The sequence below is a fragment of the Vulpes lagopus genome, chromosome 4 (genome assembly GCF_018345385.1).
Source record: "Vulpes lagopus strain Blue_001 chromosome 4, ASM1834538v1, whole genome shotgun sequence".
NCBI classification, from domain to species: Eukaryota; Metazoa; Chordata; class Mammalia; order Carnivora; family Canidae; genus Vulpes; species Vulpes lagopus.
In genome coordinates, this window is record NC_054827.1 from 149,204,471 (window position 1) to 149,232,255 (window position 27,785).

The 27,785-nt window shown below is 42.1% G+C and overlaps 1 protein-coding gene across 3 annotated transcripts in view; it reads left to right on the forward strand.

Moving 5' to 3' along the window:
* The window catches only part of KCNIP4 (potassium voltage-gated channel interacting protein 4), a 1,126,626-nt gene that overhangs the window by 1,085,086 nt on the left and 13,755 nt on the right, over positions 1–27,785 (forward strand). For all 3 annotated transcript variants that reach the window (XM_041753802.1, XM_041753801.1, XM_041753799.1), the window contains exons 3-4: positions 8,331–8,400; positions 15,880–15,950. In XM_041753802.1, coding sequence (XP_041609736.1) covers positions 8,331–8,400; positions 15,880–15,950 — 141 coding nt within the window. The remainder of the gene's footprint in view (positions 1–8,330; positions 8,401–15,879; positions 15,951–27,785) is intronic.

Genomic DNA, 27,785 nt, shown 5'->3' on the forward strand with positions numbered 1-27,785 from the left:
CGAGCATTTCATTAGATTATTCTAAATACGGCCATGCAGAACATGCCAGCTGCTGTTTAGACATGAGGGGCTTTCTGAAGTCTGCACATCGACTTAGACCTCAGGAAACACAGACACAAGGTAAGGCTCCACGGCCCACTGGGGGGCTGATGGGCACTTCTTATAACCCCCGCCTCAATCTCACCTTTAAAAGGAAGCCATTGAACTGGGTTTTCTCTGAAGGTGCTTAAACATTCGAGTTTCCTGATTCTGATCAAGAGACGACTCTCTGCCACTTTCTATCGGTCAGTTTCTCTCTCTGGCTGTTGGCTCATCTGAAGAGTGGAGGTAATGCTAGCATCTACCCGTTCACAGGAGATGGGCCATGTAAGGCGTTTAACAGTACTTGGGACATAGAAAGTGCTCGTATGTATTTGCTTATCATCACGGTCCTTCTCATGACCACCATCATCATCACTGTATTAATTGTCATGAAGATGACTATTTCGTTAGTATTGATATTAGCAGTAGCAAAATATTCATTATACATTCACAGTGGATTTTGGCACTCGCATGCCTCAGGACACTGTGTAAGAGAACTGAAAAGGATCATCAGGGAATGCATCTGTAAGACCCCAAAAGGCAAGAGTCTTCACCACCTGACAAATGTATGGCAGTTATGTGCTAAGAAAATCTCATTCTACATTTATTGCATCCTGATAATATCATGGTGAAGGGTTTAAGAAGCAATAAAGGAAACTTGCTGGTCCTACCAGATTAATGTGGCAGCTGGCAGGGTGCCAGGAACCTCCAGCTCCTTGACATTTGACAAAGTAGTTCATTTAGCCCGTCCTAAAAACTGGAGCTTTTTCCAAAGCACTTTGGTATCAAGCCATTCATAATTAGAGTAGATCCTACATGGTGAGGAGGAAGACGTGCACGGGTCCTTGCTGGACTAAAGGCAAAACATTCTCAAGCACAGAACAAAACACAACACAGAAGCTAACATTTTCCACAAATCTCACTAAGGACAATTTCACTATATATGGTGTGTTTGTGTGTGTCATTTGTAATCAGTGTCCTCAGTTTTTTTTTTTGTTTTGTTTTGTTTTTTGTTTTTTGTTTTTTGTTTTTTGTTTTTTTTTTGTTTTGTTTTGTTTTTTTTTTTTTTAGTGTCCTCGGTTTTGATCCAGTGGCTTCCTTTCAAATGAGGCTCTAATCAAAACAACCGTGATGGGTGGCCGTGGGAGGAAACAAACACTGTGGGTCTGCCCAGAGGAAGTGTTTGCACGGATGGCTCATCAGAAGAGCACTTTTTCACTCTTAATAGGAAAAAGAAAAAAAAAAAAAAGATAGTAACCCAGAAAACAAGACAACACCACAATTAAAGGTCAGGGAAGTAGGAGTTTGAGTCCACTGAATTTATTTATTTATTTATTTATTTTTTTTTTAAAGATTTTATTTATTTGTTCATGAGAGACACACAGAGGCAGAGACACAAGTAGAGGGAGAAGCAGGCTCCTTGCAGGGAACGTGATGTGGGACTCGATCCCGCGGTCCGGGGGGTCACACCCTGAGCCAAAGGCAGATGCTGAGCCACCGAGCCACCCAGGCGTCCCTATTTATTTATTTTAGTGTACAAGATTTGGGTTTTTAATTTTTTTCTAAGTATTATTTAATTTCTGTGAATTATCCCTTGTATTCCTAAAAACACTTATTAATGTGTTTTTTTAATGTTATTTAAACTCAATTTGCCTAACATATAGTCCACTGAACTTTAAACTTTAAATTCCATAAGAACAAAACTGGAATTTTTATTTATTTTATTTTTTAAAATTTTTTTAAAAGATTTAAAAAATAAAAATAAATAAAAGATTTTATTTATTCATGAGAAGCATAGAGAGAGAGGCAGAGACACAGGCGGAGAGAGAAGCAGGCCCCACGCAGGGAGCCTGACGTGGGACTCGATCCCCGGACTCCAGGATCAGGCTGAAGTCGGACGCTCAATCACTGAGCCAGCCAGGGATCCCAAAACTGGAATTTTTAAAACTCATACCTGGAACAGTGCCTGTGGCACAGAAGGTGCTCAGTAAGTATTTGTTGAAAGACCAAGCGAATGACGGCCCTGTGAAAAAGTAGGATTCCAACAAGGTACTTCGTTTTAATTTCTCAACCTTCGCTTTCCTCATCTCTAAATAATCACCACCGTTCAGGGGTTAGTGAAAAATGTGAACAGAAACACTGAATGTGAGGCGGCCTTGGATACGTGCTCGGTAAACAGCTGCGACGGTGGCGAGGGGGCCCAGCAGGTTGCCCTCAAAGCATCCTCGTCGGCACCAAAAACACTCGCATCACTTTCCCCTTGGAGGGATCCGTGCAAATGCCAGGACGTCCGCTGGTAATTTTCGGAATGATGATTGGATTCACGAGGGAAGCAAATTATTGCTGTTTGTACATGGGATTTGGTGCGTGTCGAAGCCCCGTGTGACCCTGGCCGCAGCCCACCGAGACGGGACACTTTCTTAAAATCCGGTGGCAGAGGCACAGGCGGGTGCAGCCCTTTTGAGGAGCACTGCAGCTGTGTGCGAGGAAGCTCACAACCGCTCCAACCGTTTGGCCTGTGATTCTCCTTCTGGATTAGTCAGAAAGAAGGAAGCATAAGTGCGATCAAATGTGTGTGCTAGACTGCGAAATACTTCATTCTTCCCATCTAGTCCTCCAGGGCTGAAATCCGCTCAATATCCAACAATATGATAAGTTTAGTGGGCACATACTTGGACAGCCATGGAAAATAATGACATGAAAAATGTTCAGGATGTTTTGTTAAGTGAAAAAAATTATAAGATGCCTCAAAAAATAAGATGCAAAAGTGTTGTATTACCTCAATTTTATTTATATCCTAACTTTAAAATTCATAAAATGTAATCAAATTGTATATTAATTAATATGCCTAGATAAATTACTGAAATAGCTTTACAGTAGTATAACTATGGGCAGTTTTTATTTCCTTATACTTTTCTCCTTTTTTAAGATTTTATTTATTTATTTGAGAGAGAGAGAGAGCGCCCACCAGCCTGGCGGTGGTGAGTAGGGGCAGAGGCAGAGGGGGAAGCAGACTCCCCGCTGAGCAGAGAGCCTGACGTGGGGCTGGATCCCAGGACCCTGGGATGATGACCTGAGCCCAAGGCAGACACTTAGCTGACTGAGCCTCCCGGGTGCCCCTTCCTTATCCTTTTCTTAGAAAGCATATTTTCACAGAATAATCACTGTTTAACCATCAGACAAAAGGTCATTAGAAAATATAATATAGAAGCCATGGGGCTTACGGAGGGTTGCAATAACTTTTCCAAGCAGATGAATGAGCCTTTCCTCACTTTCCCTAAACCTAAGACTTCTACTACTTCTTGGATCCTTCCCCTTAGAGTGAAGACAGCCTAATGAACAATAGAATATAATGAACATCCATACTGAGATGCAGAGAACTTGCTAAATGTTCTTATTTTAAAATATCATCTTTTTAAAATGACACCAGGAAAATTGACACTTAAGTGATTCGATGATGGTCATGGTAAAGCATCAGTGGAAGAACGATTTCAGAGCCCAGACACTTGGGGACTCTTTCGGATCAGCCTGAGCCAGACAATGCTAAACATTTACCAAATCCATGATCTTGTCTTCTTCTTGAGCACACAAGGTTCCTCTCGCTTTTTGGGGTGGACGCATTAAATGATTTCTTTCTTTTTTTTTTTTTAGATTTTATTTATTTATTTATTCATGATAGAGAGAGAGAGAATGAGAGAGAGGCAGAGACACAGACAGAGGGAGAAGCAGGCTCCCACTGAGCAGGGAGCCCGACTCGGGACTCGATCCCGGGACTCCAGGATCACGCCCTGGGCCAAAGGCAGGTGCTGAACTGCTGAGCCACCCAGGGATTCCCCATTAAATGATTTCTAACCAGAGTGGCTGCACCAGTTCACATTCCCACCAACAGTCCAAAGATACAGATGTAATGAAACGCCGGGACACCCGCACCCCGATGTTTCTAGCAGCAATGTCCACAATAGCTAAACTGTGGAGGGAGCCTCGGTGTCCATCGAGAGATGATGGATAGAGAAGCTGTGGTCTGTGTATACAGTGGGATATTCCTCAGCCATTAGAAATGACAAATACCCACCATTTGCTTCAACGTGGATGGAACTGGAGGGGATGATGCTGCTGAGTGAAGTAAGTCAATCAGAGAAGGACAAACATTATATGGTCTCATTCACTTGGGGAATATAAAAAATAGCGACGGGGAATAAAGGGGAAAGGAGATAAAATGAGTGGGAAATATCAGAAAGGGAGACAGAACATGAGAGACCCCTAACTCTGAGAAACGAACTAGGGGTGGTGGAAGGGGAGGTGGGTGGGGGGTGGGGGTGACTGGGTGACGGGCACTGAGGGCGGCACTTGATGGGATGAGCACTGGGTGTTATTCTATATGTTGGCAAATTGAACACCAATAAAAAATAAATTTACAAAAATAAATAAATAAAAATTAAATGATTTCTAACCAACAAAACAAGAGTGGAAATTACATGTAGCACTTTGCACGTCAGGACCTGGCCCGTAAACACCTCCCCCGGACACTCTTCAGTGGTCCTTTTCTCCTTCCCATGAGACCATCACGAGACTTCAGAAACCACACTATGATGGCCAAACTATCACTAGCCTCTGTCCCGTAAAGACTCTGGGAAGAACCATCAAGTTAGATGGTTAGATGAGCAAGAAATACACATTACATTCCTTTAAACTTATTATATAAAAAAATAAAAAATAATAAAAAAAATAAACTTATTATATGCTCGGGGACCTGTTTGCTACTGGCGCTGCAGCAAGTTAATGTAACTAACATAGCTACAGGGTTGATGGTGTACACTTAGCTGTATACACAGCCTGATGCATTTATTCTTGATGGAGGGGTGGAGATACTACCTCTGTGCAGAAGCCATTCCACAAAAGGGGTGGGAAAAGTTAGATACCAGATGATTTGAACCATTTCATTCATCACTAGAGTCCTGTAGAGTTTGGTTAATTTTTTTCTCAACCTGAAGGTAGTAGGATGCATTGCTTTTCCATAAGAACCCTTTAGAACAAACAAAAGATCACCACTCTCTGGATTTATTTTTATCTCTTTCTTCTATTGGGATGTAGGCTCCATGAGGGCAAGACCTATGATGTGTTTATTGCTGTTGCCCCACTTTCTTGAAAAGTTCCACAATAATAGCCATACAATATGAATTGGTCAAAGATGCGAATTAATGTAATGAATGCAAGACAGATAAGGACCAATTCACCTGGTAGGACTGACCACCCTAAAACTGGGCCAGGAGCTTTCAGATGGCAGAGAGGGTTTGGCCTGACACAGACGTGTGACTGAACTTCTATAAAACAAACACATCTGAGACAATCAATTTATAAGTTTCATTTCACGTTATAAGATGTATCTATCAAGCACATCCAGAGATCAAAGACAGCCGACACGTCTCCTGCAGGCAGATGTCCCTTTGCTCCCCATCTTCACCTCTTACAAGAGTCATTTTACCTCCCAGGTAGGCTTCCAGCTTGACCTTTCACACTGAATGGCAGGGTCATCTACTCGCTCTCTCCTTGCTATCCCAAGCAGATGTCTCAGAGTTTAATAGCCAATAAGTCACAATTTCCACGTGTCAGGGGACCCAATCACAACGTGCTTATTTGCTTCTAAAATTGGTTCTGTTACTGCCAACTAAGAGTCATTTAGTCAAAACTTTTGAGTGACTAGAGTCATGCCATCTTTATTTTCCTATTGAGGTCAGAGCTGGTGACTATTCAGTTACAGCTTAGGATTCTCTAGAGAAACTGAACCAAGAGATGTGTCTATATACAAAAAGAGATTTATTTTAAATGAATGGCTCACATGACTGTGGAGGGTTAAGCCAGTTCACAATCTGATGGGGGAGGCAGACAAGCTAAAGACTCATGAAAAAGTTGTCATTCGAGTCCAAAGACCACTGCCATAGAACCAAGAAAAACCAAAGTTGCAGATCAGGCCAGAAGGCAGCATGAGGAGGGATTCCCTTTTGCTCAGGGAAGATTAGCCTTTCTTCTACTTAGATCTTCAACCGATTAGATGAGGCCTGCCCAAATTATGGCAGACAATCAACTTGACTCAAATGTTGTTGGTTCAAACGTGACTTTCATCGAAAATTCCCTCATAGAAACATCCAGAACAACGGTTGACTAAATACTTGGGCATCGTGGCCCAGACAAGTTGACATATAAAATTAACTATAATAGTTTGCTTGCTTGCTTGCTTGCTTGCTTTTCCTCTCATTTGTTTTTGATTGCCTCTCCTTTGCTCCAATCCTCGTAGGTCCTCGGGGTCATTATTTTTACAAGGGTCATCTAATCCCAACCCTTGTGGTGATCTGGAAAGTCTCAAGGCGCATTCCAGCTCCCCCACTGGCTAGAACGTGACGGCAGAACCCCCTGTTCTGCCTCAGTGAATGTAGACACCTCAGTCACAGGTCAATTATAATGATCAAGTGGGAGAAATATACACTGACAAGCTCCGTAAACACAAGTGCACACTGAAGCCATTATTTCAAATTGTGTTCATATATCAAAGGTCCTACCTTTCAAACCAATGAGTGAGAAAATAGAAAACTTCTCATGTAAGGCACATTACAGTTGTGAGTAACTGCCTCGTTGGAATAAAGAAAGATCAAGGTAATAAATCCAGTTTATTCATGAGGGGGCAATGATTTTAAGGGTTAAGAGAAGGTTTAACACCCCGTCAGATGATTTTTTAAGATCCCAGGAGCAGGGTCGAATTTAAAGTGCACAAATATTCTGTGTCTAAAGGCAAGGAAGTTTGCACACCCCTGACGCTCCCCGGTGAATCCTGGGCAGAGCCAGGCAGCGTGGAGCATCGTGACAGCTAAAGCCGGGAGCTCAGGTACGACGGGACTGTTAGTTCGTGAGGAGCCACCCAAAGACTGGACAGAGCTTGTCGCCTCCCCACATCCGACATACAATCCGCGTCGCACATGTGACTTGCTGTCAGATTACTGCCCAGTAGTCAGTCTCCACTGCTCCAGGAGTCCCCACCCCTCAGACTCTAACCCAGAGTGGAGGAAGTTCAGCTCCCATCTTTGCCTAAGATTCTCTTACTTAGTCCCCTTTTTCACCACCAAGACAGACGTCTTCTAACATTTCAGATTTCAGTTCCTTTTGTAGACAATGTCCAATCCACTCTGGGACTCTGGCAGAAGCTACAGAAGATCATGGGGTTTGCTTTGCCTCTGTTCCATGCCAGAGGGACTTTTCAATACAATTTTGGCCTGATGCCCTATAGGAAACCTATCCACAGTGTGGTTGGCCGCCCAATCCCTGTTCATCGGACTCCACATCCAAGCCCGGAACAGATTGAGGAGTTGCATCAGACCTATATGGAGGAGCTAAGGAAATTATTGGAGGCACACAAAAGGAAGTACAGTATTCCCGAGCATGAAACTCTCATTTTTAAATAACCATACTCTTAGAAGACATATAAGAGGATGAGAGAACACCCCATTGCAGGATACATGTTTTAAATAAGGTGGACCCATTCTCCGGTCCCACCAGGTCATTGGTCTGACATTAGTGGGGTTCCCAAAGTCAAGACGCATCAGTCTTAAAAAAAAAAAAATAACTTCACTCACGGAACAAAAATGGGAATTCTTCACATTCAGGCCTCTTTTCTTTTCAGACTCTCCTCTCCAGAAGTTAAAAAAATCTTGAGGTCCTATCGCACTCAGGTCACGTGTCACAAACCATGCCATTATGTGCTCCTGAACAACCTGTTAACAGGAATCGGTAACTGTTCCTGCTTGGGCCACTCCCAACGGGATCACACCACTTTGTCACTGAACTAAAGATACTGTGGGTCCAGCAAATTGCCAGAGGAACCTAGCCCCAAGATGCGGCCGTACAAGCATCTTGCAATGCCGTTGCTGTAAGAAGAACAATGTCATTTCCTCTCACTCCGTTGATAATAAACATGTGTGTTCTGAAAAGCAGCCCGGTGGGTTTTCCAGCGTGTCAGGCCAGCTTTGATATTTATACTGTGCAAAGATTTTTACATCTGTAATTTTTGTTTCCATTCCGCAAGAACCGCCACGGAGTTTATTGTGTGATTTCATTCTCTTTGGAAAAAAAAAAAAAAAAATGGATGGATGGTTAACTTTTCTTGGTGCAGCTTTGTGCAGCAGACAGTTCTGTCTCAAAGTGCGCAAAAAATCAGTCTATGAACACTTTGCTCATATTGCTCCTCTCCCCACTTTCTTTAGGAGTGTCCCAGCGGTGTGGTTAATGAAGAAACCTTCAAAGAGATTTACTCACAGTTCTTTCCGCAGGGAGGTAAGTGCAAGTGTGGACTCGTGGCCGCGCTCTCTGTTAGAATTACGCTTGCAATCTTGACTTTGGGTTTAATCTTTTATGGCACATTCTACATTTTTAATCGCTATGTAAAAAGAATTAATACACAGCATGCGAGTGCATATGATTTCCAGCATACCGTAAAAGCGAGCTACTTACAAATCGTCAAATAGCCAGGATTTCTCCTTCAGGTGAATATAAGAGGCTGTATCACCCTGTGTCTCCTACTGTGGCTCTCAAACCGCACAGCCCCTTTGGACGATGATGGCTCCGTCCCGGATACGCACCAAATCTCGTTAGCGTGCACTGTGGGTATCATTTGATTCTCCCCATTCTCAAATTAGGAGAAATATAATTATCGTCAGTTTTCAGATGTGAAATCTGGGCTTTAGAGAAGTGAAATGGTTTGCTCTATAATAATTATAATTTATATTATAATTATATTTCTGGGTCAGGCATCCGCTAAGTGGCAGATATGGCTTGGAACCTAGATTTTTCTGGAGCCCCACCCAGTGTTCTTTCCCTCTTTCTAGGACCCCTTGTTATCTATCACCCCCTTCCCACACCTGAGAAAGTTCATTCCACTCTAAACATTACTCTGATTGCAAAGGAAACAACAAAAGCCTAGTGATAACACACACCTGTTAGAGATGAGCGGGGAGATGTATTCGAGCCTTGTAGGTTCTCTTTCAATCGCTCAACAGGAAGCGCAGCCCAAACAGTCTACCGCGTGCCCAGCTATGTGTCAGGTGCCGAACGTATAAGAGGAATAAGATGCGGTACCTGCCCAAAAGAATGTTGTAGTTTAGTGCCACAGATGGGCGATGTCGAAATAAAACGCTAAGTGTGGAGATGGGAGTCTAAATCACGAGAGCACCGTGCAAGCACAGCGCGGCCAGCGCGAGGACGGGGTGGACATAGAGAGGACGCTACCCAGGTGAACTCACCTGAGCTGAAGCAGCGGCCATTCACGAGCCATCGGATATGTGCCCGCCCTGGCACGCATGACCCCTCGCCTCCCAGTGTCCTAGCCCCGGACCGTCCTTTTTTAACAAATGTGGAACCCAAGATGCAGAGAAGCTCGCTGTTTCCTTGTCATCAGCTTTGATTGCTTCCCACTTCAGGGAGCCCCATCATCTCACACCCAAGTAACCCCAGTGTTTCAAACAGGTCTCTGATTCCGACCCCGCCCAGGCTTCCCCAGTGGGGTTTCTTCTCAGCAGGAGCCAGAGTCACCCTGTTGGGTGTGAGCGAGCTCCGGCCACTGCCCTCCCAGAACCTCCCATCCGGTCAGAGTCTAAGCCACAGCTGAAGAGTGGCCTGTACACTGTGATCCCCGGTGGCCTGCTCCCTCTCTGTCTCGTCCTCCCTCCCCTCACTTGCCCCCTTTGGCTCACTGTGTTCCAGCCACATCCACCTCCTTGCCATTCCTCGGGCCCACCAATCGGGCTGCTGCTTCAGGGCCTTTGAACCTGTTATTCCCTCCACCTGGGATTTTTCTCTCCCAAGTATCCATCCCAACAGCCCACCACCCTCCCTTGTTTTCTGATGCCACTTTCTCAGCAAGGCTTTCCCTGGCCACCCCCCATTGCACCACAACCCCTTAAACTCTCTCCCTGCCAGCCTTCTCTTTGTCTTCAGCACACGAGAGCACCCAGTAATACACGCTTGGCCCGTTTTTGTTGTTATTCGTTGTCTCTTTCCCTCACTAGAACGTCTTCTCCCAGGGACCAAAGGCTTTTGTGTGTTGTTCCTTGCTGTTGGCACAGGTGGTGAAACAGTGACCAATGGATGCGTCATCAGGCTCCATAGTACCATATTAAATGGGCGGAAGCGGGAGTGAATGAGTGACACGTACTTCGTGTGGTGGCTGGGGCGGTGCCATGGGATAAGATCTGCAAAAGGCATTCTGAAAGTACACAACATTTGAATATTAGTTCCAGGCAAAAATTAGGTTCTCTTATGCTTTTCGGTCCATTTGGTTTTAGATACCTCAGTGGGTTAAAGACAATACCGTCCATGAATTGTCAAAATAGGCATTTTTCGTTTGAGATGACCTTTAAAAATAATTCAGTCAAAAAGAACTATTCAAAAAGAATTAAAATCTTTAAAAAGAATTAAATTAGAAGTCTGAGAAAACGCAAGGTGACTCGTTATTACATGAATTTGGATATCTCATGGGTGGCAATCCCCCCCTCCATCCCATCTCATTACGAACAGCCCACAGACAGCTATTGGCCATAGGGCCTGATGCCCAGATTGCAATGGGTCCACTGTCTGTATTAATAGAGAATTTGGAATATCATTTGATTAACTCATACATTTCTAAATTCTTTAAAAAATAAACATGGCATTTTTGAAGAAAAATCATGTTCACATTATATCTAAGTGTCTGTCAGCATAAACAGTAAAATCAAAGCACCTAGCACAAATGGAAGTCTTTAAGTTATTTTTTTATTATCTCAAGTGGAAGTTATTGCATGCCACAAACTGAATACAGCTCCACATTAAAAATGTATCTTATTTGAAAAATAACGTTTTGGCATTAGAGAACATCTACTTAAGCACAATCCTTCGCAAAGGATTCTTGCTGCAAAATCCAAAGGGATTTGAGGGGAAAAAAAAATAACTTCTGCTTTCTTAAAAATTATTTGATTATACATGTTAATTGAATGGATAAATCTAAAAGCACCAGGCATTACTGAAGGAAATGACATATTTTAAAGAAAAATGACTCGCAATTAAAGAAAAAATAATATCACACATGCAAATTGTATCTTGCTGTACTGCTAGGAAAGAGGAAATGTCCTAAGGAGGATGGGGCTTTCCGATGAGAGGCAAATTCATGTCGTGGCCATCCTCGTGCTTCTATGGAGCCATTTATTTAGATCTGAAAGCAACAGGTTTCTCATTATGAGCACTAACAATGATGGATCCATAAATCACCACGTCTCAGCATTTCCTCTAGGAAAATACTTTGTCTTATCTGCAGAACCTCCCGTAATTTATATGGTGTCAGGCTCTTGGCTCTCTCTACTGCCTAGCCAGGTGGTCTACCAAGCACTACTTGCTTGGCGTTCTGGATGTCAGCACCACTGCCGTGAGCAGAAGCCTCTTGTTCGTGGGGGAGGAAGCATGCTCCTAGGAAACAAGCTGGGAGGACACGAACGGCTGGTTGGTGCACTTTCTGGTATTGTTACGGCGATACCTGTTCACCCCCACGTGCAGTGGAAGCTTTAGCGCAGAAACTCTTCGTTCACTGAGCGTTCTAAAAGCTTGTGACAATTGCAGTTGCCCGGCCTCCTCGTCCTCATGCTGAAGGGATTTGGCGCTTACTTTGCCCATACCAGGCACCTGCTCGCTCTGGAAGGAACAGATGAATGAGCTCCAGTCAGAGGCTCTACATCAACAAACATTTATTGAGCCGACACCACGTGCAAGGCACGTGAGGCACTTGGATGGGGTCAAGGGCAGAAAGATTTTTTTTTAATAACACCGCCCACTGGGTATCCTAGGACAATATTTCTAAGGATTTTCATCAAACAGAAACTATTATTCTTGTATATGAAGCTGCCTTATCATTGCAACAGGGCCTTGAATTGTATATTCTAATGCATTAATTCGGTACCCTGTGCTTAAATTCAAGGGGGAGCAGGGATTTGCGGTAGGAAGACAAAAATCAATCAGATTGATTTCAGTCCACAGACCTAGAACATGATAATCAAGTGTATTTGTTCTGATTCTCTGAAATTTATGTGTATTGATGGCTTTTGTAATCAAGGGGCTTGGCCTTATCGATGTGGTCTGGAAATAATTGGGTTGAAGTCACCAGACTAGCTTGAGTCCTGGGTTTGTTGATAGACTGTGTCACCACCTAGGCGTGTGACCCAAATGGTGTATTTCTGTGGGCATCAGGTTGTTCTGGTGTAAATTGTGGAACAATATGCTTATAACATCTATAAAACATGGAACAAAGGAGTCCTCAGTTTTCTTTCAAGTCTACACGTCTTTTCTAGGAGTTGGTGTTGGAATGTCTTGATTTCATTACCAACTCCCTCGTTAACCACTAGGTAATCTCAGCTCAGTCACCCAAGGTTCCTGCAACTGTTTTATACTTCGGTAGATGTCGATAAACAACGAAATGGTGTCCAGCAGCCCTTCCTATCCTAAGCATCCATAACTGTTGTCCCCCAACTATAAAACTTCCACATTTCATTTTCTACTTCACAAGTAAGATTGTAAGAAACTGAGGCAATCTCAGCCTATCAAGCTTGGGAACTGTTTTTGCTCTGTGTGAGGAAAGGTGGTCACAGGAGAGAGAGATGAGAGATCAATGTTATACCTCTTGACCTCCAAACTGTCCTGAAATCTAGAATCCAGGATGCCAGTTATTCACTGTCTTAGAAAATATTTATTATCTAAAGAGAAAAACAGATGGAACCTGACCGTAGATGACGTGGTGGGCAGTTTCCCCCCTTCTTCCTGTATCTCACTCTGTGCCTGGCCAGCTACTCCCTCTCACCCAGTCTAAACTTGGAACATCACTCCCCTTCTTTCGAAATGTTCAGTCTCCAGATGCCTGTCAGGAAAAATCCAAACTGCAGCAGAAGCCACAATGCCCCTCATGACATAATTCTGCTGGTCTTTATAGAGCAGGACGTGGCATCAAATTAGAACCCCAGTCACCTAGACACACGATAGAGATTTCATTTTTTAAAAAACGGGAATTTTTTCAGGTGGAAATGTATTCTATCAGTAAAAAATATACTCACATTTCTTTAAGGTGGTTGTCTGTTGACCAATAATTATAACAGATCATATTTATTGAACATTTAATATGTGCTGTTAGGACTGTTCTAAGCACTTTGCATATTAGTATCTCATTTAATCTTTCCAGGATGACCCTACGAAATACATACGGGTGCTGTTATTTTGTAAATGGTGAAACTCAGTCCCAGAGAGGTCAAACAACTTTCCCAAAGCCATGCAGTCAGTATTCGGTAGAGCCGAAATTCAAGCCCAGGCAGCCCGACTTCACTACATGAGTAACAACTGCTGTCCTCACAGAGAATCTGGGCTGGAAAACTGGTTTAACTTCCAGGGGAATTGCCAAAGCACGTTTATTGGAACAAAGAGTCCTCTATAGCACATCAGGGCAAAACTTGAGAGTGTTTGTCAAGCTTTAAAGCTAGAGTGACCCCATTTAAGAAGAAGGCTAATTATTGTATGTTCGTGTTAGCTTTTTTTTTTTTTTCTGATTTAAAAAGAAAATTGCCACCATTGTTTGTTCTGAGCCATTTTTCATGTTGTGTCCTGCTTGCTAAGGTAAAGGCATTTACCCTAAATAGGATACCAAGAGACCTGTTTAATGAAGCTCATTAGAAAACATGCAAAATCTGTTTTTTTCTCCCTCGAAAGTAAGTTTAACATACCATCTGTCAACTCCTATCACCACAGGGCACTAAATAGTTCAAGAAGTCTGTGTAAAAGTACTGGTGAGAGCAAGATGACTTTGTGAATAAAAACAGGCTGCCAATCCTTAATGACTCTATAATGGAACTTCCTAACAATGGCCCTAAATTGATTATAACCAAATCCCCGGTGATAACCCATATTCAAAAGGATTTCTTTCTGCAACTCATCAATACCCTGTGGACATTCACTCTCGGTACAAGAATGGGACATATTATTTAGGTTCAAATGTGGTCCCTGTTTAGTTCATAGAAAACAGTGTTAGTAATTCATATGTGTAAACATAAGTGGTTTCATATATAATTCATATTATATTTAAAGGTAAAACAAAGTGTCACCGTCACTTTTGAGAAACTGAGTATTCAGTCTACCTTGTGAAATATCTGGCCTTCACTAGCATTTACCACCAGGGTGAAGCATTCAGGAAAAACCACCCACGAGAGGACCTTGGGTGCCTGTGAGATGGGAGAGAAGTTTCTATGACCCCCGACCTCCCTTATTCGGGAAGGGACATCCTCTCCTCCTGCTACCATGGCTTAGTTTCTTGACAGCCTTTACAAAAGCAATTTATAAAGTAAAAGGTGAATAGAAGCTTTGTTCAATCCCAGTAAAAAATAAAGGTTAAAAGTTATAAAATAGAAATAGATGAGATTTTAAACAGAAGATAAAAGGCCGGAACCAATGAGCTAAAAGGTTACAATTTTTTCTTTCTAATATAAAAAAAAGGTTAAGGTAAAAAGCTAAAACCATGAGATGAAACATTTGAAAGAATCAAGTAAATCTGATCACGGTCAAGCACGGAAGCGCTGAAAAATGAAAGCTGCACTAGGAAAAGAAAACAGTAAGATATATTTATATATATACATTAAAAAGCAGAAAGCTCAGAGATTAAGGGAGACAATGGAGGAAAGTGGAAGAGGGAAAACGGGGAAACCCACCCAGGAGAAGTGAGCTAAGTGGAAGCGTTGGCTTTCAGAGCAGTGGGGCCTACGGGGTGGCCCTGGGAGGTGCTGGGCACCAGCCGGTCCCCAGCTGCCCACCGTGACCCAGAGCCCGGGTCCAAGCCAAGGCTCAGAGGCCCTCAGAACCCCACACACACACCCTGGCCACGGAAACCTCCCTGGCACTCTGGTCCCCGCTCATGGGGCCATGCCCCTGGCCATGGGCCACTTGGTTTTTGGTTTTTGGGTCAGAAAGACTCAGTCATGTCCTCCTACTTTAGCCCTTGTTTTTTTTTTTTTTTTTTTTAGTCCTTATTCACTACTTGACTTTGGGCAAGTTTCTTAACCTCTCTGAGTCCCTATTTTTATTTGAGTTGTAAAAGTGATGAACAAATTCATAATAACAACACTAAAACACTAAATACATCAATTCATGTAAGTCTCACTATTAGTATTATTTTTCATTAATTAGTTTGAGAGAGAGAGAGAGAGCAGGGAGGGGCAGAGGGGGAGGGAGACAGAGAGAACCTCAAGCAGACTCCCCGCCCTGCCTGGAGCACGCGGGGGCGCTCGACCCCGTGTCCCTGAGACCACCAGCCTGCAGATAGCAAGAGTTGGATGCCCAAGTGACTGAGGCTCCCAGGTGCCCCTTGCTCTTAGTATTTTTATTATCTTACTTGTAGAGAGAGCCGCTGCCAAGCGCTAAACAATTTCCAGATGTGTCCCGCTGCATCCTCCCCCCCCACAGGGAACCATTGCTCCTCTGGGTGCCAGGAACACCCACCAGGCCTCTCGGGCCACAGCCTTGCAGAGACCAGCTATCATCAGGGCCTCTGAGAGGAGCTCATTCTCATGCATCTCCCATTACAAGCCTCTTCCGAAGGAAGTTGTGCAGCCAGGAAAAAGCCACAAGTAGGGGAGCTGGAAAAAAAAAAGTAGGGGAGCTGGGGTAAATTGTCCTAAACAGGAGGAGGCCCGGGCGCAGGGCGCCAGTCCTGACAGGGGGTTGACGTGCGGCCTTACTGATACTCCCTTTTCAACATTTCAGACTCTACAACATACGCGCATTTTCTGTTCAATGCCTTCGATACGGACCACAATGGAGCTGTGAGTTTCGAGGTGAGTCTTAGACTTTTTTTAATGTGTGATTTGACTTTAGATGCGCTGGAAGAGATTTATAGTCTATTTACAGGGAAAATCTGCATTTGGTGGTTTAATGACTTTTTTTTTGCCTTTTGAGACTTATGCTCTGTATTATTGTTGTTGCTATTCTTGTAGAACACTGAGCATGAGATCTACCCTTTTAACAAAACCCTAAGTGCACATTATAATAACAACGCAGCGTTGGAGCAGCACATCTCTAGAGCTTATCCATCTTGCCTAACTGAAACTCCATGGCCATTAGTCACTGCCCACTTCCCTCGGCCCCAGCCCCGGGCACCACCATTCCGAATACTCCTTGATTCTAGGAGTTTGACTATTTTCGGTATTTCATGGCAATAGAATCTCTCAGTATTTGCCTCTCTGTGGTGGCTCAGCGTGTCCTCAGGTTCATCCATGTTGCTGCATATGGCAGATTATTTTCTTTTTTAAGGATAAATAGAGGTTCCATTGCATGAATAAACCACATTTTCTTTAGCCAGTCATTCATCTATGGGCATTTATGCTGTTTCCACATCTTAGCTGTTGTGAACAGGACTGCAACGACTATAGGAGTCTAATATCTCTTCGAGATCTTGATTTTTAATACTTTCTGATAAATATCCAGAAGTGGGATTACTGGATCACGTGGTATTTTTGTGATTTTTTTTTTTTTTGTAATTTTTTGAGGAACCTCCATACTGTTTTCCAGATAGTGGCTTGCACAGGTATGCTTTCCCACCAACGGTGTGCAAGCGTTCGAATTTACTTACATCCTCAACCCTTCATACCTTTCATATGTAATAGCTATCCTGATGGGTGTGTGGTGACACCTTACTGTGGTTTTTATTTGTATTTCCCTGATAATTGGTGATGCTGACCATTTTTCCATGTACCTGGTGGCCATTTGTGTATATTCAGAATGTATGTTCAAGTCCTCGGCCCATTTTTTAATTAGGTTGTTCGATGTTTACTATTGAGATGAAGGAATTTCTTATATATTTTGGAGATAACCCTTTATCAGATAAATGGCTCCCAAATATTTCCGCGCCCTTCTACAGGTTGCTTTTTCACTCCATTGGTTGTTTCTTGTGCTGTTCAGAAGCTTTATAGCTTGATGTCATTACACGTGTTCACCTACTTTTTATTGCCTGTGCTTTTGAGGCACATTCATGAAATCATTGCCAACACCAATATCATGAAGTCTTTCCCCTGCGTTTACTTCTATGAGTTTTATGGTTTCAGGTCTTATGCTTAAGTCTTTAATCCATTTTGAATTGATAATTGTGTATGGGGCAAGGTAAGGATGGAATTTCATTCTTTTGGGTATGGGTATCCAACCATTTGTTGAAGAGACTATCCTTCCCTTTCCCCCATTGTATATTCTTGACACCCTTATCAAAGATCAGTTGACCATATAGACGCAAATATACTTCTGAGCTTCCTATTTTGTGCATTTGGTCTATATGTCTGTCTCTATGCCAGTACCACACTGTTTTGATGTTATAACTTTATGATATACTGTGAAATCAGGAATTGTGACATCTCTAGCCCTATTCTTTCTCGAGTATTGATTTGGATATTTGTGGTCTTTTGTGGTTTCATAGGAATTTTTTTCTATTTCTGTAAAAAAATACCACTTGGGATTTTAATAGAGTTGCACTGAATCTGCAGATAATTTGGAGTAGTATGACTATTTTAACAATATTAAGCTTTCCAACTCCTGGAACTTTCTATTTGTTTGTGTCTTCTTTAATTTTTCAATGTTTCACAGTTTTTAATATACAAGTTTTTCACCTCCTTAGTATGTCCTAAGTTTTTTTTTTTTATTCTATTCTTTTTGGTGCTATTGTTAATAGGATTGTTTTCCTAATTTCCTTCTCAGTTCATTGTTGGTGAATAATTTTTGTATGTGAGTTTGAATCTTGTAACTTTAATGAATTTGTTTATTAGTTGTAGCAGTTTTTTTGGTGTGATTATTAAGATTTTCTATATATAATATCACATTCTCTGATTTCTTTTTCTGGCCTAATTTCTCTAGCTAGGACTTTCAGTACTCTGTTGAACAGAAGTGACAATATTGGGCATCCCCTCTTGCCTTGCTCCTGATCTCCAGGGGAAGCTTTCAGTTTTTCATCATTGACCATATTGTTAGTGCTGGGATAGTCATATATGGTCTTCATTATGTGGAGATACTTTCCTTCTATACTTAGTTTGTTAAGAATTTTTATCATGAAAGAATGTTCAACTTTGTCAAATGCTTTTTCTGCATCTATTGAGATGATGATCATGAGATTTTTCCTCTTTATTCTGTTAATGTGGTATATCATATTAACTGATTTTTTTAAAGATTTTATTTATTTATTCATGAGAGACAGAGAGAGACAGAGAGAGAGAGAGAAAGAGAGAGAGGCAGAGACACAGGCAGAGGGAGAAGCAGGCCCCATTCAGGGAGCTCGAACGTGGGACTCGATCCCGGGACTCCAAGATCACACCCTGGGCCGAAAGCAGCGCTAAACCCCTGAGCCACCCAGGCTGCCCCCATTAACTGATTTTTATATGCTGAACCATCTTTCCATCCAAGGGATAAAGATTACTTGGTCATGTTGTATGATCCTTTTAGTGGGCTGTTAGAATTTGCTGGAATTTTCTGAGGATTTTGCACGTATACCTATCAAGAATATTAGCATATAGTTTTCTTTTCTTTTGATATCTTCATCTGGTTTGGGTTCCAGGGTACTGCTGACCTCATAAATGAGTTTGGAAATATTCCTTTCCCATAAATTGTTTGGAAGAGTTTGAAAAAGATTGGTATTAGTTATTTAAATGTTTGGCAGAATTTAACAGTGAAGCCACTGGGTCCTGGGCTTTTTTTGTTGAGAGATTTTTGATTACTGATTCAATCTCCTCATTATAGGTCTGTTTATACTGTCTATTGCTTTATGATTCAGTGTTGGCTAGTTGCATGTTTCTGGGAATTTATATATATATTTTTCTAATCCATTGGTGTAGAATTGTGCATATAGTCTCATATGATTCTTTTAATTTCCGTGGCATCAGTTGCGATGTTTCTCCTTTCATTTCTGATGTCTTATTAATTTGACTCTTTTCTCTTTTTTTCTTAGTCTAGCTAAGAATTTGTCAATTCTATTGGTGGTTTCAGAACACCACCATTCAGAAGCACAGGTGACAACTTGGACTTGCAATTGGCATCTGATTTGGGGCAGGGCAGTCTTGTAGGACTTAGTAACCTTAACCTGTAGGATCTACTTGTCTCTCCAGGTAGAAAAGGTCAGAATTGGCCTGGTGTCAGAGAATTGCTTGGTCGTATAGGGGTATTTACACTCACACACGCACTACATTGGAATTGGATACAGAACTGTTAATACATATAATGGAAACAAGGTAATTGGGGGTGGTACCCTTTTTGGGAGTAGGATAAGGTGCATCTTACATGTGAGAAGAAATTCAGCGAATGTCATAATAAAGAGGATGGAATGGGATCAGTAAGAAAAGGTACTAATAGGGCTGTCTGAAGGAAGCCTGCCCATGGATTTGATGAACTAGGTGTGAAGGACAAGCATGAGCCAATTAAGAGAATAAAGGCTCAGGGTGAGAAGCAGGGGGGTGTGATGCAGAGGCAGAGGCCTGGGAATGAAAAGGAAGCATTTGTACATCACCTAGAAGTTAGAATACACAGAAAAAGGCCAACAAGGAAGATTGGATGAGAAGACAGAGGCCAGCTCCTGCCCTGTCTGAGGCAGGATGTTAAGGAGGCTGGATTCTTTTGTGAGCGGTAAGGAGTCCTTGAGGAATTTTCAGGAGGGAAGTCACTGGATCAGGGCTCTGTTCCTAGAAACAAGAAGTTCATTGAGCAGCTCTGTATTCCAAGAATCCTGACAGGAGCTGATGTAACCCCAAACGACAAGGCACTGGTGATGAGAAAGAGGCCACAAGCATAAGAGATATTAAAATTCAATTGATAGATTTCTATTTCAACAGACTTTGTCATGGTTAGAGGGGGAAAGTTCAAATGGGCATTGCCAGTGACCTGGGAGCAGGCGCTCTGAAGAGTCCGGATGGAAGAAGAAAGTACCTCCTTCCCAGCTATTAGTCAGTCAGTGGCCCCAGGAGCAGGGTTCCCAGGACAGCAAAGTATCTCCTCGCATGTACTGGGTTCTCCTGCAGACTGAGTGCACCTACAATAAAGACCCTGGGCCAGGAAGTTCAGTTTGTCTCTTATAAGTTAACCAAGAAATATCTCTGTGAAGAGAAGGGTGGAAGCCAGCAGTGGCTGTAGCAGGTCCAGTCGACTGTGGAACCTGCAGGGGTGGAGGCAAGGGCGGTGGGGTCGGTCTCGGATGTGGCAGTAGCAATGGGGGACGTGTGCGAGTGTCACAGGTAACATCTGTAACGTTCCTTCCACTGGCGGTGGTTTATGATCACCTCGTCGTAATCTCGTGTTAGCATTTGCTGCACTTCACCAAGCTTAATTCCAGCACAGCCTTAGCTTAGCAATAATATCGAAGTCAATGATTCCAGTTCACCTAATGAAATCTTTCATAGCTAGTTTGCAAGAAAATGAGTAGGGTAAAAAAATACTAATGATTTCATTACTTGAAATTACTTACGTATCAGAAATGTACCATCAATTACCTTATAGCACATTGTACCCAATTTCAACGGGTAAATTTAGTCTGGTGTTAATGATATGGGACCACTCCTAACACTGCTGTTACAGTATTTATGTAAAATGCTGGTAATTGTGATGAACGTTGATTATAATTTGGGAAATTAGTTGTTATGACTATATATTATAAGCATGTTGGTAATATGTCTTTTGCTTTAAAAGCAAACTAATGGCTGAATTAATAAATGTTAAATCAAATTCAACACTAGGCTATTGCGATTAGTTTTCTAAATCGATTAGCTACCTGGAAAGACTCTAGAAAATAGAAATGATTAGGCACTGAACATATTTTGAGTAGCAGTAGCATCCTGAGAGGTATAGCAGAGACCGTTCAGATTCTATAATATAGAGAAGGGAAGTTTTCTACTTAATTTGCTTAAATCCAGAAGGACAGGGTGAATTAGACGACGGAATGGGGTGGCACCTGCATCTGACTACAACTGGGCCTAATTCCCTCCTTGACATTCAGGGACTGTGAGACCTCAGGCTGAGAATCTAAACCGTGTGGGCCTTAGTGTTTATCTCTGTAAAATATCAGTGAGCAAAGCTACTTGATAGAGGACTGTAAGAATGAAAAAGTACTAATGTCACTAAAGGGCTTGGCTCAGTGTCTGGCACCAAATACATGCTTGATATTTATCAGCAGTTAGTACACAGGAAATTTTTCTAACAAAGCCAATTAATAATGACATCGATCATCTTATTATGCAATAATCTATCATTGAACAGATTCATTCAAAGCCCAGGTGATCGCCCTGTCCATGATGCTATGAAAGATAATTCTGCATCTAATCATGTAGCAAGCACCTACTGTGTGTCAGTCACTAACACTGTGTTTAAAAACAGCATTAACAATAATATTAGCTCTACACCATAATAATAACTGACTCTTGTTTAGAGCTCATCTATACTCATGAGGCAGGCAATTGTGCTGAGAGCACTATATTTACTAACTTAGTTCATCTTCATAGGTCCTATTATTATCTTTTTAGCAAATGGAGAAAGGAAATCACGGAGAGGTTAAGCCATGTTCCCAAGGTCACACCGCTAGAAAGTAGGAGAGCCAGGATGCAAACTCAGGCAGCAGAATGTGTCTCTTAGCAACCGTGCTATCCTGCCTGGGAGGTGTATACAGATCCCCAGCCCCTCGTCGGAAATCCTCAGAGCCAGCTGAGTTCTGTCATTCACAGCCTTGCAGATGTAGACAGGTAATGCCCTGCGCACGCTATTCCATATCATTTAATGTCTCTGGTAGGGTCTGCAGCAAGCTATGATCAAATGTGTAATATCCTGTTCATGAAACAGGATAAATGACAAACATGACGGGGACTGCTACTGATGACCAACGTCCACGTGCTCTACTTGGTGATCACATGAGTAGGCCATAATCCCAGCCTCCCCTGCACTAGAGGGAGGCCATGACTGAGAGTTTGCTGCTGAGATGTGAGTGGAAGTGACCACTCACATCATCTCCTTCCTCTCTTGCTGTCTGTGGGGACTATGCGGTCACATATTTCAGTTGGCCCTGCAACAAAGTGGAAAGAACCCGGATCCCTGAATGAGCGCATGGAACAGACTGCTCTCCCCATTTCACTGTGTGTGAGTGACAAGTAAGCTCATATGGTGCTAAGCCACGAAGATTTGGAAGTATTGGTATAGCTGTTAGTGTCCTCTGATTACTATGATATAGACAGATTGGGTGATAGATGATGATAGATCATACATGGATTGATAGATGATAGATAGATGATAGAGGATAGATAGATAATTAGAAATAGATTGGAAATCGTTTTATGTCCATTCACTTCAAGTTTTGGCACCAAATGAGTTTGGCACTAAAATTTACAAACCAGGATTGAACCCCAGCTCTGCCTAAGTCTCTAAAATATATGTTTTTAGCCAGAAATAATCAAACTTCTCCATAAAGGGCCAAAGAGTAAATATTTTGGCTTTGCAGGCCACATGGTCTCTATTGTATCTACTCAACTCTGCTGTTGTAGCACAAATGCAGCTCCGCACAAATCCTGCATAAATGGGCGTCGCTGTGTTCTAACCAGAAATGTACAAAACATTTGTTTACAAAACAGGTGATGAGCCATATTTGATCCCCAGGCCATAGTTTTCCAAACCCCATTCTTAACCATTGCAGTAGACTACCTCCTCCTGAGGGCCTGGGCCACAATGTTTGCTAGATGACATCTAAGATGTCGTTCTATGATCTGATTACTGAAAATTATCACCAACTTTCACAATTTTCTCTCAATACAACCCATCCACAAAAATCACTGATTACTGATACAATTATTGGCTAAATGATCAACTCTGAACCTTTACCACCATTTCAATAATCACCGCCCACCAAATATTATCACCAGCAGGGCACTGCATACCTCTGAGCAGGTCCCAAATGGCAAGTTTATTTGAATTACTGAGGCTGACTTAAAATATTTTCTTTGAAACAATTCTGGAAATTGGAGACTGATGATTTGACATCAGAACTACAGTTCAAAGCTTCAAGAAAACACTATTCACTGACAATCCAATTCACACTGAATAAAAAGTGAATGGCATTGCCTGGAGACATTATAAACCTAAAAAGTAATCTCTTTGTCATTCACAGTGATGAGAAAAAAAAATGTTTTTCTCCCAAATATCATTTATGGTTATGGGAAAACTTCCTTTCTAAGATGAGTCATTTTGTCAAACCAAATAGCTATTTTCAGGGCACCTGGGTGGCTTGGTTGTTGAACACCCAACTTGATTTCGGCTCAAGTCATGATCTCAGGGTCCTGAGATTGAGCCCCATGTTGGAGGGCTTAGGACAGAGTCTGCTTGTCCTCTTCCTCTCCCCACCCCCACCACTTGCATGCTTTCTCTCTCAAATAAATAAAAGAAAAAAAAATAAAGTAGTTGTTTTCTTCTGAGATGTCAGGCATCAGTGTGAATTATTTAAGCAATATTATCACTAGGTATAACATTCTGATTTTATCAGATTTATTAATCATTAGGGTTTATCCTTATATCTCTCAACACATACACACCCAACCTGTAAATACAATTGTCCTTCTCATCTAGTGCCCATTCCAGGGAACCAGTGAAAGGCAGGTTCAGAAGTCTTCTCATGTCATGTATTTATTTAACAAGTATTTATTGAGCATGACTGTGTGCCAAACACTCTTCTGGTTGCTGGCTGGGGACACAGCAGTGAACAAAAGACACAAATCTTTGTCCTTGTGGGGCTTACTTTCTCCCATTTTCATAGAATCCAACTGTTCCCACCATTGGGTCTTTTGCCCTGGACCTCATCCATACCTTTTTGTGGATTCCCAGGGAATGTGACTGGGCCACACGTGTCCTGGGTTTTGCTGGTCATCCATCATTCCTGCCGCTCCTCCCCTGGAGTCTTGCCTAGTCTTGCCATGGGGGTACCCAGCTCCTCCTGCATTTGCTTCCCACTTCCTGCAGGCCCCAAGGACATGCCCTTTAAACCCCTCGTAGCACATGCTACATGCTACAGGTGGGATAACAGCAGATTATTACAAGACACACCGGAAAAGCATACAGTAAATATCTTTATCTGACAGATGGAAGGTCAGATTTCTTTTTTAAAATTAATTTTTTAAATAAACTTAAAAAAAAATTTCAGACCAGGTTTACATTTATAGAAAAGTCGCAGAAAAATGGTACAGACAGTTCTCATGTACTTCACATCCAGTTTTCCTATTATTAATATCATACATTAAAATGGAATACTTGCTACAAGTAATATTGATGTGTTATTCACTGAAGTTCATGCTTTCTTCAGATTATCTTAGCTTTTACCTGAGGTCCTTTAGTCGTTGTTTTCGTTCCACCATCCTAGGCAGGGAGGGCACCCTATTAAATTTAGCCCCCGTGTCTCCTTAGGCTCCTCTTGATGTGACAGTTCCTCAGATACTCCTTGTTTTTGATGACCTTGACAGTTTTGAGGAGTACGTGTCAGGTGTGTTGTAGAGTGTCAGATGTGCTGATGTCTTCCCTCATGCAGGGACGTACGTTCTGGGGAGAAAGCCCAAAGACATAAAGTGCCATACTTTATCGCAGAAAAGCAAGAGCACATTTTATCATGAACTATGACTGTTGACTTTTACCTTGGGCACCTGATTGAAGGAGGGATTGTCCTTCCTCTACTGTCAAGTTACGTTTTTTCCTTTGTTCTAAACCATAGTCTTTGGAAGAAAGTTACTATGCACAGCCCACTCTTTAGGATGGGGGGGCCATGCTCCACCTCCTTGAGGATAGAATAGCTACATCATTTACTTGGAAATCCGCCTGGGATATAGGTCTCTTCTCCTTCATTTGTGAATTTTTTTGAATTTTTTTGAATTTTTTTTTTATTGGAGTTCAATTGGCCAACATATAGCATAACACCCAGTGTTCATCCCGTCCAGTGCCCCCCTCAATGCCCGTCACCCAGTCACCCCAACCCCCCACGCCCCTCCCTTTCCACCACCCCTTGTTCGTTTCCCAGAGTTAGGAGTCTCTCATGTTCTGCCTCCCTCTCTGATATTTCCCACTCATTTTCTCTCCTTTCCCCTTTATTCCCTTTCACTATTTTTTATATTTCCCAAATGAATGGGACCACATAATGTTTGTCCTTCTCTGATTGACTTATTTCATTCAGCATAATTCCCTCCAGGTCCCTCCACGTCGAAGCAAATGGTGGGCATTTGTCATTTCTAATGGCTGAAAGGACATAGGAATCAAAAGGAAAAGCTCCCGGTTGCCAAGCTGGAAGAACCTGAGCAGCAAAATAAATAGGGTTGTGTTGGATTACAGCTCAAAATACAAAACAAATATCCACTCGTCCATGCTGATATAAATGACTTGTTGAATGAAGTCACAAATGAATTGGGGATCCTACTCTTCCGCCATCTTGCCCCGATTCATTTGTGAATTCATTCAACAAGTCATTTATGTCAGCATGGACGAGTGATATTTATTTTGTATTTTGAGCTGTAATCCAACACAACCCTATTTATTTTGCTGCTCAGGTTGTTACAGCTTGGCAACCGGGAGCTTTTCCTTTTGATTCCTATGTCCTTTCAACATACCCCATCCCTGTGGTTGTTTCTTCTCTTTTTGTTGTGTTTCTTTCATCACACCCTTATTTTCCAGCACTACGAGATGCTCCAGGCTCCTCTTACAACTTCCCGGCCCCAGTCCTGAATTAATCTCCAATTTTAACACTCTAACCTCTATGGAAGCCCCAGGAATCTCATCTAAGGATAAAGCAGATGTGGTCTGTATACACAATGGGATACTACTCGGCCATCAGAAAGTGAAATCTTCCATTTGCGACGATGTGGATGGAACTAGGGGATATTATGCTAGGCGAAATAAGTCCACCAGAGAAGGATAGTTATCATATGCTCTCACTCATATGTGGAATCTAAGAAACAAAACAGGAGTTCATAGGGGAAGGAGGGAAAAATAAAACGGAATCAGGGAGACAAACCATAAGAGACTCTTAATCATTGGAAACAAACTAAGGGTCACTGGAGGGGTGGGGGTAACTGGGTGACGGGCATGAAGGAGGGCACGTGATGTGATGAGCACTGGGTGTTAGTATAAGACTGATGGATCACGGGCCTCTACCTCTGAAACTAATAATACACTATATATTAATTGAATCTAAATAAAATTTAAAAAAAATAAAAGAACACATACTTGTCAGTCAGACACAGGGTTCAAATCTAGCCCTGACGCCTAGGGCAGGTTCCTCTGTGCTTGACTTTCTTCAGCGTAAAACGGAAATGATGACAGATACCTCACAAAATTGTTGTAGGATTGATGGGTTTGAGAGTCTCGAAAATTGCACAGCACATAGAAAACGCTCAGTTAATGTTAGTGACTCTGACATCTGGTCAGTCTCAGAGAATTGATCTCAGGCTGGGTGTTCCTGGATATGTAACTCTTGGGCTTCTTAGCTGATCTTCTTAGAGCTTTCAAAGTCGCACATATGTTTGCATACTGAAACGCGCTTTTTTTTTTTTTTAAGAAACTAAGGTTATTTTCTAATTCATTTATGAAGTAATTTTATAGCAAGAACTATGAATTCCTGGCATTCCTAATGTTCTACAAATGTTATTAGGAAGTAGGTGAGTGGAAATCACTTTGAGTCACTACTTCGCATCACCCCACAAGTTATGTCATATGGTAGCAAGGAAAGACATATGGCCTATGTTTACATCATACTGTTGGGTATAACCACAGCCCATCGCTTCAGTTCCAGTCAAAATGAGGCCCGGACGTTGAGTCAGAGGTCTCCATCTGACTGTCAGCCCCCTGCTCATGGTCTTGGCTCACTTTTTTTCTCTGAGCATCTCTCTATAATATAAAGACAGCAATACCTACTCCCTATGGTTGCACGAGGCCAGCATGAAATAACACACAGGAGCTGCCTAACACAGGGCCCCACACACATCCGTAAGCTGTAGTCATTATTACTATGAAATCTCAGTTCTCCCAGGACCCAGGACTTCTACTCCTTTCGTAAGGAAGTAAGTCAAAATGATGGCAAATACTTAGAGAAGAATTTTCACACTGCATCATTTATAATAAAGAAAAATTTTAATTTACATAACCAACAGTAGGAAGTGTGATTAAGTAAATCACAATATATCCATATGACAAAGTAGTGTTTCAAACTCCAGATTGCAATTATTAGTAGGTGGTAAAATTAATTTAGAGATTAATGACAAGAATGTTTAAAAAATTAATAGAAAAGAAATGGAAGTAATCATTCTCTGGTGGTGTATACTCGTGTGTGTGTGGGTGGGGGGTATATGTATGTGTTCTAGATTATTATGGTTCGGTGTCCAAAATGTTCAAAAACTACTGTGATAGTATCATTAAACCATATGAAATGACTATTCTTGACAAATATGTTAAAAAAAAAAAAACATCAGAAATCTGGGGTGCCTGTTGGCTCATTGGTTGAGCATCTGACTCTTGATCTCAGCTCAGGTTTTGAATCTCAGGGTCCTGAGTTCAAGCCCCATGCTCGGCTCCAAGCTGGGTGTGGAGTCTATTAAAAAAAAATCAGCAATTTCATAGGGTTCAACCTCATATGTAATTATTTA